Source organism: Microcaecilia unicolor, chromosome 6, assembly GCF_901765095.1.
Source record: "Microcaecilia unicolor chromosome 6, aMicUni1.1, whole genome shotgun sequence".
NCBI classification, from domain to species: domain Eukaryota; kingdom Metazoa; phylum Chordata; class Amphibia; order Gymnophiona; family Siphonopidae; genus Microcaecilia; species Microcaecilia unicolor.
In genome coordinates, this window is record NC_044036.1 from 255,964,751 (window position 1) to 255,975,935 (window position 11,185).

The 11,185-nt window shown below is 40.0% G+C and overlaps 1 protein-coding gene across 1 annotated transcript in view; it reads left to right on the plus strand.

The window, feature by feature from the left end:
• Positions 1 to 9,675, plus strand: part of PAPPA (pappalysin 1) — a 595,681-nt gene extending 586,006 nt beyond the window's left edge. Inside the window, exon 22 of the mRNA XM_030207548.1 lies at positions 6,731 to 9,675. Coding sequence (XP_030063408.1) covers positions 6,731 to 6,832 — 102 coding nt within the window. The 3' untranslated portion in view covers positions 6,833 to 9,675. The remainder of the gene's footprint in view (positions 1 to 6,730) is intronic.
• The last annotated feature ends 1,510 nt before the right edge of the window (positions 9,676 to 11,185 follow it).

Below are 11,185 nucleotides of genomic sequence, written 5' to 3' on the forward strand. Positions count from 1 at the left end.
TCTGATGCATTTGTCCGGCACAAACCGTATTATCAAAAAAAAAGATGGACGCCCATCTTTTTTGAAAATACAGTCTGTCCCGCCCCTTCACGTACCCGTTCTCGGAGATAGATGCCATGGTGATGGGCGTTCGCGTTCGATTATGCCCCTCAGAAGGATCTAAAGCTCAGACTGTAATGCCCACTTCAGGTACACTAGTATTTCTCTATCAGACTCACAATCTAAGTTTGTACCTGAGGCAATGGAGGGCTAAGTAACTTGCCCAAGATCACAAGGAGCAGTAGTGGGATTTGAACTACTGCTCCTTGGATGTTAAGACCTGTGCTCTAACCACTAGGCTGCTCCTCCACTCCACTGCTTAGTAATGGGTGGATTGATAGTAATCAGATTCTGATACTGTGGCAATTATTGTGTGCCCTTCCTGCCAAGTTAGTGTGGAAGTACTTCTGAGGCATACATCTCTGACTTCCATTTTCTTGAAGGTAATAGAAATAGAATAAAATAAAACATAGAAAAGAAAATAAGATCATACCTTTTTATTGGACTAACTTAATACATGTTTGATTAGCTTTTGAAGGTAGCCCGCCTTCGTCAGATCAGAAATAAGCAATTTTGATAAGTAACAGCATATATAAGTGAAACATCAAAGTATTTCAGTGACAAGTCTGAAGGATGAGGGAGGGTTAGGTTAAGTGAGAAGCAGGGAGGGCTGAGAGGATGAGGGACAGGGAGATAACAAGATAAACTCATTTTATATGGCATGTGATATATGTATACCCGAGTTTGATTTGTCCTTGCCATTCTCAGAGCACAGACTGTAGATGTGTGCCCAGCACTGTTCTTGTACTAAAAGTTCTTTAGCTAATGTCAAAGCCCCTTAAACACTCCAGCACATCCATATCTATCAGTTAGGATCAGGGTGTAGACCGTAGAAGTCTGCCGAGCACTGGTTTTGCTTTCCAATTACTGGTGTTGCCACCCAATCTCCGCTAAGATTCTGTAGATCCACTTCATGTGGCCGCTAGATACTGAAGATTGTCTGCTTCAGTTGGAAAGATGGTTGGCTTGTAACAATTTAATCTTAAACATTGAAAAACTGGTCATCTTGACCAGATTTCAGCTGGACTGGGGGTCTGCCTTAATGTACAAAATGAAGTAAAAAGCCTATGGGTTCTTCTGGATTCTAATCTAACTTAGGCTAGGAAAACATGGTTCACATTTCTTACTACTGGGCAGTTACACTCATATCTTTGCCCACAAGATTTCAGAATCTGACAAAGTAGTAAACCAAATTGCTAAATGGGAGTGAGGGCCACCTATTTGAAAATCACTTCACTGGCTACCTATTGATCGAAGGACTAAGTTCAAGCTAGTTTGTTTGGCTGTTTGGACCTATCATGAAATTGGCCCAAGTATCTGAGGGATAAGTTAGCCAAATATCATCCCTCACATAATTGGTGGTCCAGCCAGGCTGGTAATTTTGAGTTCCCAACTTCAAAGTCTTTGGCGGTCTTTTACTAAGCCACGGTAGCGTTTTTAGCTCATGGTAGAAATCAGCTGGCAGTAAACACTGAGATGCCCATAGGAATATAATGGGCATCTCAGTGTTTACCGCCAGCTGATTTGTACCTTGAGCTAAAAACGCTACCCCGCGGCTTAGTAAAAGGCCTCCTTTCTGACCAGTTAGGTTGCAGTGAAGATGCTTTTCTAGAATTATCAGGACAGTTTATCTCCTGATTTAAGTCCACTACACATTATATTTCAATCATCATATAAAAACTTGGCAGTTTGAATTGACTGCTATTTAATGGAGTGCAAATGCTTAGGATTGGGATTCACAGTTTGCCAGTGGCTGTGTTTTATGTTGTTAATTTTACTTATATTTTGTATTTTATTTTTGTTAATTTATAATGTAATGTTATATTATTTGGAATTCCTGACTTTGGGCCCCTTTGCCTGCCCTGCAGTTTGTTTTTGACTCATTTATTAAAGATCCTATGAGAGATTGTGTAGCAATAAACAGGTATTGGATGTGTTTCCAGTTCTGAGGCCAGCTGGCTGCCTATGTCCTAGCCATAATCTCTAACACATGATGATCTTGCATATGTAAAAACTTTTATATGTTAAGAAATGCCACATACCTATTAACTTATGCAGCTCAGTACTCAGGACACACCCAGCCATTCCAGCTTCAGGATATCAAGACAAATACATACGAGATAGATTTCCATACCCTGTTGCATACACTGTTTCTGTATACAAATCTATCTCATGCATATTCATTGTGGATATCCTAAAAACCCACCTGGTTGCATCACCAAAAGATTGAGTTGAGAACCACTTACTTCTATTTTAAGATCTTTTTAAATTATAAAATATATGTTAATTTTACAGCTAATTAGGGCTCTTTGAGGATACAAAAACTGGTGTTGGTGGTTTTGCAGCATAAGTACCTTTCCTGGTTGACTCGAATACATATGCTTCTGTAATGGCATCAAGGTGGCTCAAAAGAGGTGCTCACTTACAGAATTGTCTCCCTTATGGTCTTTCCAGTCTGTTCATACATACTAACTACTAAGCTCTGCACCTCCCTTTCTCTCCCTCGGAGATCATCTGTTCTTGTCCCTTGCTTTCTTGACTTCAAATTTGGTTCGCATCTACACCACCTTCACTGGAAGGCATCCATTGTTCATTCTAATAAGAAATATTTCCTAGATTACTCCTGAGGCTATCCCCCTTACCTTTTAATCCTATGCTCCCTTTTCCCAGAGCTTCCTTTCAATTGAAAAGATGAATGCTTCCTGTGCATTTATTTTAATGGAGGTATTTAATATCTCTCTCATCTCTCTCCTCTCTTGCCTCCTTTCTTCCAAAGTATACCTATGGATATCTTTAGATCTATCTCCATATTGCTTAATGATGAAGACTACTGACACTGAAGTAGCCACGCTCTGGAACAACTCTATCCTGTTTATAGCTTTGTGAAGGTGCAATTTCTAGAATTATATACACTACTCTAAATGAGGTCTCACCAGAGACTTATGCACAGGCACTATCACCTCCCTTTTCCTGCTGACCATTCCTCTCCCTATGCACTCAAGCATCCTTTTGGCTTTTCCATCACCATTCTACCTGCTTGGCATCCTTAAGATCATCAGATAATATCAATCCCAGGTTAAGGCAGTGAGTTCAGAACCTGGAGTACTAGGTTCAATTCCCACTGCTTGTGACTCTGGGCAAGTCAGCTAGCCCTCCATTGCCCCAGGTACAAAAACTTAGATTATGAGCCCACTAGGGACAGAGAAAGTATATGCATATAATAAAATTTAAACTGCTTTGGTTGTACCACAGAAAGATGGAATATCAATCCATGACCCTTGGCCCTTTACCTTCTCATGCACAGAAGTACTTTACCCCTATAGTGTTCCTCTGCCTTGGGTGTTTGAAGCTCTAATGTATGGCCTGCATTTTTCAGCATTAAATCTTAGCTGCTAAATTCTGTATATAATTAGATCTGCCTCACCCATTTGGGCAGCGGAAGCCATGGGCTCTCTGTACTATCCTAGAGAGAACTGCAAATCCCCTCTAGATGCTTAGTTACCCCAATCCTGTATCTGCGCATGGCAAGTCTGCATAGACCAGGCTGTAGCTAGGTCTGTAATTAGAAAGGAACCCAGTATTCAATAGATATAATAAGATAGTTTATTATAATCTTACCAATAGCAGTACAGGCAAGTCAGGCATTCACATAATGGAACCGCATATCATGGTACGTCCTCTCTCTCTAGCCTTCTGGAGTCTTCCTTCTCTGTTCTTCTTCTCCTTTGTCTCATTTAATACCCCTCAAACTGCTCCTTATATACAATTCTGACCCTATTCATTTCAATGGACCCCCAGTCTTTCTCACCAGGGCTCTTGGTTCTTATCAGTTGATTAGAATGACTTCATATGTTCCCAAACCTTCCTCTAGCCCCCACCTTTGGATGTTCTCACTCAGGGTGCAGCTGACCCAGTATTATCTCTACATAACCATAGCAACTCTTACTTATGATGTCTTGCAGGTGCCAGTCCCAGAGCAAATGCCCCCCTCCCCTTGCCAGCTCAGCACTTGCTACAGTGAAATGTAACTGTGTCAAAGGTGATCACTGATTCTTACAGGCTAGCTCTTTTTTGTATCAGAGATGATTTTGATTTAAGAAGCCTAGCTCTTATTATGAGCAATTGGCCTGTATTTTACTGAGAGCAAGGGGCTAGCATAACTCTTCAATTCTAGACCATTCTTCAAGCTTTCTACATCTTTCCTCATGATATCCACACCATCAGGAGTGTCAACTTATTTTGGCATTATCTGCAAAGATGCAAACCTTACCAGACAGCCCTTCTGCAATATTGGTCACAAAAATGTTTAAAAGAAATGGACCAAGACCACTGGTGATGCCTCTTTCCTCAAAGTAACTCTACTTACTATTATCTTCTGTTGCTTTCCACTAGGAAGTTGCTTATATGTGAAATCATGTCAAAGGCTTTGCTGAAATCTAAGTACACCACACCTAGCACTCTCATGCAATCCAGCCAGTCAAAGAAATAAATCAGATTTGTTTGTCTCAAAACCATCTGCCTCAAAATTTAGATTCTGATAACCAGTTTCACTTTATCCTCCTCTTCTACATATTCCTTCCCTTCACCCTTGAGTCTGATAATGCCACTTTTGCACTTCTTCCTGTTAATATAGTTGCAATACATCAAATAACTAGCCTTAGGTGTTTTTACTTTAATTTGACAAGATACAAGAAGACTAGTTATAAACACATACCCCTAGATCCTGTATGTAGCACCCAGATATGTACATCCAAATTGTGAGCACTCCCGAGATGCACACATAAATTAATTGAATAATTAGCTCTGAACCATCAATAATTGGGTTAATTGGTACCCATTAGAATTTGTGCATGCACCTGACTGCATACTATTCTTTAAGGCAGCGTGCCTAACTCCCATAGTGTGTACCTGAAAAGGGGCATAGCCAAGGGAGGAGCATGGGTGTGTCAGAGAATTTCAAAAAGTTGTGTACGTACATATAGAATACGGGGTCCTAGCGCCCAACTTGGTCATCAGCATTTATACCAGGTTTCAGCAAGCGTAAGTCTGCTGCCCAAAGGGGTCCTCTTCCCACATATAAAATCTTCATTTGCGCAGTCTTTCTTTTCATAGAGTCCTTTCTCTTGCATTTCTAATAGAAAAATCTTCCTGTGTTCAAAAGTTCTGTTATACACATATGCTCCCCTATTCACTAAGCCATGCTAGTGGCTGCCACGCGGCAATACAGACATAGCCCATTCAAAGTGAAACAGACAGGGTGGTCTGAAAAGAATTGTGTGTCAGTCATGGGCCCTGTGTTAGGTACCAATCATTCTCATTTCTTACCGGGATGATAACGATTTAAGCATATAAGAGACATTTATAGTATAGCTGAACATGTCATTTGAAAAGTTATCAAATTCCAGAGTAAAGGCAGTCATGAAAATTAAAGGTTTCAATGATGATATGAAGAGCACGAGCATGTTGAATTCATGCACAGCACGTTGGGGTCCTTTTGCAAAGGCATACTAGCATATTTAGCATGCTAAAAATAAGCATGCACTAAATGCTAGAGATGCCATATATTCCTATGGGTGTCTCTAGTGTTTACCATGTGCTAATGATTAGTGCACGCTAAAATGCTAGCATTCCTTTGTAAAAGGACCCCTTATTTGATATATTGCAGTCAATGATATGTAACAAAGTGGTTTTGAAGTTTAAAGAGTCTCAATTTATCCCTCTGTGTGATCAATTAAAACATGCAAAGATATTTTTAAACATGCAATACAATTAAATATATTAAGATAATATAAAAATTCTATCAATATTTAAGTTAAGAATGTTTTGAAATTCCACTTTTTTATGAGCTCCAATTTGTTTTGTTTTTTTTTTTCTTTAGTCAAATTAGAGATCACCGCCTTCATTCAGCTTTCCTCAATGTTTGGCACTTTGTTTTATCTGACATCTGTCTAGAGCCCCAATATATCTCATATGGGAGAAATTTGAAGGCTTGGTTTATTGAATAAGCTGATTCTTCAAGCGACTGACTATCCAGGATTGATCTAGCAGAAGAAGACACTTTTAGATTAGTGATTACATTGTATTGGTTATATTTTGTATTTATCTGTACTGTTTATTTTGATTATCTGCTTTGCAGGGTCAGTATTCAAATATTTAGGAATGACTTACTCATTAACCAAGCAGTTTAATCTCTGTGGTATGGCATGTTTCTAGTAACATCCTAACTGCTTTTTTTTACCAAACCATGCTAGCGATTCCTGAGCAGTAATGCCGCCGAAGCCCATTCAAAGTGAATGGGCTTTGTTGGCATTGCCGCGCCAGGAATCGCTAGCACTGTTTGGTAAAAGGGGCTGTAAGTGTGAGACACATCTGTTTTTATTTATTTTTCTACTGTTGCTTTATTATGGTATTGTTTACCTCCATAATAAATGTCTCCTAGAATTAGTAACAACAACTGGCAAAGTGTTCAGCTTTCTCTGACCATTAAATGATTCAGTTTAAATTGATATCTCAAGAAATACTGTTTGCCATGACATTGCTATCAATAGGACAACTGATAATATTGCCCCAGTTATCTAACATGGAAGACTGAAATTGTACCCTGTCTCATGGTTCCTGCTTCTCTCCTCAGGTTACCCCTTTCCCCATGAACTGCGACCTTCAGGGAGAATGTGCCTGTCTTGACCCAAAAGCACAGGAAAACAGCCGCAAGGATCCACGTCGTCTCGGGTAACAACATGCATTGAACAAGAAAATACCACAAGCAAAGGCAGCTTGGAGAAACATCACATTCTTTCTGGTATAATTTTTGCATTTAGCTGCTCAACTGGATGCCATGTCTGCACCAGAGACTAACCCTCCTCCCCCTCCTCCCAGAATTCAACCAGTCTGCCTTTCACTTAGCTATGGAGAACTTGGAATTATATATCAGATATATCTAAGTAACAAAATAATTGAGTCAACATGACTTCAGATTATGAACGAAGTCCAAACCGCATGTGTCATGCTTTAGTGTGCCCACCTAATTTTGAACAGTTTATAACCAGAAGGCAAGAAACAAGCCATATATGTGTATTTCTATAGATACTAGTAATAGAGGATAGAACAAAGCAATTTTCTCTCACCAGTGTTCACAACTAAAATAAAGTAGAAGATTCAGCTTCTCAAGGAGATATGGCTATGCCTAGATGGATTTTAAGAGCCAAGGCAATGGGGAAGATGATTTATATACAGGCAACAAGAGACTGATATTCATTAGAACTCTGATATCTGAAAACTGCTGATTGTTCTTCTGGACACATGGATTCTTGGATTTCAGCTCCCAAGGAATTACATACTACATCTTGCCGGCCTTCTTACTGTACCACCACACAGTTTATTTACATGCCATGGGCACACTTATTCGATTGTGACTGCTTGAAGGAAGTGGAAAAGAGACAAGAACTGGCATAGATGTTCATATTGCTTTTATAGGCCCAGAGTATGGGATAATGTGTATGTGAAGGAACAGAAAGGGGTGAACTGAACCCCCAACATCAGTTGTTTGAGCATGTCTGTTGCTGCTACTCCTGCTGCTACATCCCATACAACCAACTTCCTTATTGTGTCAGAACAGGGCAAAAACAACCCCAAACAGCAATCTGCCTTAAAACTTATCTGCAGCCTGCCTTCCACACCTTTGGACTCCCTCCTCAGTACTGTTGCAATAAGTGACAGGACCAGCCAACCAAAGGAGCCTATCTCTCTTGACAGATCATTCTTTGTTTGGGATGTACTAATACCATTTGTTTATTTGAAATATAGGAAAGGGTCGAGGAAGAAACAGCACAGATATACCTTTACACCATACCAAAGGTGGCACCTGAAATACTACAAGTTCAGTGACAGTAGTAGCATTTGATCAGAGTTTGTCAGTATTATATTCTGGGGTAAATTATGACTGCTCTCAGCTAGAAACTCGAGGTGATTAGATAAATTGTACAGATTTGCCCTCCTGAATGGAGGCACTTAAGACTACCTCTCTCCTATTTCCTATATGTTTCTCCTGATATTTTAGTGTATCTGTCTTGTTTTCTCATCTCTCCCCTCACTTGTTTCCCTTGATTCATTATTCCTTTTGGTTTTCTATGTCAATATACACTATTCCTTGTCTATGGCAAGGCAATACTATGATAGATGGCTCTTCCTCACAGCTGTCAACTCTGGTTCTTCCACACTTGTACATGCGTTCATTGTACACATCCTAAAAAACAGTTATGAGATTTAACTGCAAGGATTTAACACCTTTTAGTTCATTACATTAACTTGTCCTAGAAGTCTATTCACAGCCATCAAGAACCAGATTTTTACATTTCTGAAACCTAAAGCCATTAAAGAATTTCTGGAAACAATTTTCAGAACAGAAATTATACACCTAATTCCCTACCTCTCACATAAGTTATTCAACCCTAAATATATTCTGTCTGCTTTTCAAACAACCTTCTTCTGCCTTTTTCAATTCAGCATATTAAGGAATGGTTTTCCACATATCGATGAAGAAGGCATTTTTATTTCAGTACCCTTCCTCTCTACTTTTACTAAGATAGTAGAGTGAAAATTCTCTTCCTGTAAAATAAGTAAAAAGAATTATAAGGGGTCCTTTAATGTGATGGTTTCTGGCTAGATGAGACCTGCCGTCTTGTGACAGAACTCTGGATTATCATACTAGTTTATTCCTTTTATGGTAACTTTTTGCTTCCCATTCATTTTGTTTGGTTCTTCTGGCTGGACAAGAGATCTGTGAATCAGACATTATAAAAGAAGTTGCTCTGACTTTGAATCACAATGAGGCCCTGTTACCAAACGGTGGTAAATGGTGGCCTTAGTGCATCTTATACGGGTCATTCTGCAGCGGTAAAATGGCAGCATTTTCTTATTTTCCCTATTAATAGCCATGCACTCATTTTCCCCTTAGCACATGGCCATTTGCGCTTGAACCCCTACTTCCATCTATTTTGTAGACAGTAAGGCTCATGTGCTAACCACATGCTAACCAATTAGCACAGACCAAACCTTCTCTCCACCCCTTGCCCTTCCCCCAGCTCTAAAAAGGAGAAATTTTAGTTTTTAGTTCGTAGATCGCGCGCACACATCCAAAAATTACCGCGGGATGCCTGAGCCCTTTTTTGCTGCAGTAAGCACACATCAGTGCTTACTGCATCTCAGTAAAAGGACCCCTCGGTATGTTAAGAGACCAATCTCGAGAGGAACTTGTGCAATAAAATACATTAATTTGATATGACTTTGTTTTCAGTTCCCTCCCACATTTTTCATTTCTACTTGTGGTTTGCGCTGAGGGATTATCTTCTTTTTCCTGTATCTTTGTTTTCAGTCCAGCAAATATGATAAATTCTCCCAAATTGTGTCACCTTTCCCTTTAGGGGTTATTTTATATGTCTTTTTTACAGGTAAAAGTGTATACGTAGAGAAGTAAGTGCTTACAAAGTTGTCTAACAGTATACATGTACAAAAGTACTTGCTGATGATGAATAGCATGTACTTTGATATGGTACATAGGTGTAGGTGTTTGCAAGAGGTGGGGTATGTAAGGAATCTATGTGTCCAACTTGCGCCAAATTAGAACTACTGCATGCCCCGGGTGGTAATTCCATTTTTTATGTGTGTCTAAAACACGCGTAGAAAACATGGTGGTTACCCGGCGGTAATCGGCAGTTTACACGTGCTGGTCGCTTACTGCACTCGGTTAGCATGTGAGACCAAAATGGACACTCACTGGTTTTAATTTTTGCCACACGGACCATTTTCAGCCACAAAAATGCCTTTTTTCCAGGCGTTCTGAAAAAATACTTGCGTGCATCCAAATCACACTCTTACACCAGTGCAGGCCACTTTTAGGCGCACATTAGTAATGGGTCCTATATATATATAGTAATTATGGGGTCCTTTACTAAGCTGCAGGTAAAAGGGGACCCTGCGCTAGAGGCGGCAGCCAGTTTTGCCAACACTATGGCCCCTTTTACCGCAGCAGGTAAAAGGCTGAAAAAAAGAAATGGCCATATGGTAAGTTTGCATTTGCCGCATGGCCATTTCAGTGGGAAGCCGTTACCACCACCATTGAGGTGGCAGTAAGGGCTCCTGTACTAACCCGGCAGTATCCAATTACTGCCGGGTAACCCCCTGTGGAAATATTTATGCTAGTGCTGGAAATGGCACATTCTAGGGGTGGAACTTCCACCAGCATCCAAGTTGGGCCAGCAGTAGTTCCGGATTGCCACACAGGAAACCTTTAGTAAAAGGGCCCCTTTATAACAGGGCACCAGGGCCACTGTCTTCAAATGGGTATGTCTATCTATCTACTACTACTACTAGCGCTGCCAGGGTTACGCAGCGCTGTACATCTATACACACTATATACATAGATACATACATACATACATAGAGATATAGATACATACCCATTTGAAGGACAGTGGCCCTGGTGCCCTGTTATAAAATTACTCTCCTTATACCTAAACCATTTTAAATTAATGTGACAGTAAACCATATGTTCAGCTCTGGAAATTATTTTCAAATATATAGAGTACCGTAAGGAAAATATTTATAGTTTCTAAAATAGTTTCTTTTCAAGTCCTGTAAAGATCCATGTCCAGTTTGTATTTAACATTTTTTTTCAGATAGGAAATATGCTATCAGATTAAGCCATGATTTGAGCTGTGATTTTGGCATAGCAATACTTGGGGATAATTATAGATGGTTATGGTATACCTAGAAAATCAAACTACCAACTGGTTTGAAATATTTGATCATTGAGAATCACTTAAGTAAAGGTACTGAAAACCTTAAGGGGATCTTTTGCTAAAGGGTGGTAGGGCTACCACACAAGTAGCGAATGGAAAAATGGCACTATCGCCTGGCATGCCCAGACACCCTGTGGTAGTTCTGCTTTTGCCACACACCGTTTTCAGAGGGCAGGGAGTAGGTGTGTCCTGCGGTAATTGGAAAACCATGTGCTAAAACTATGCCAGTCACTTTTTAGCGTGGCTTAGTAAAAGGACCTCTAAGGCTTTTAGGAAGCAATGAAACAGAA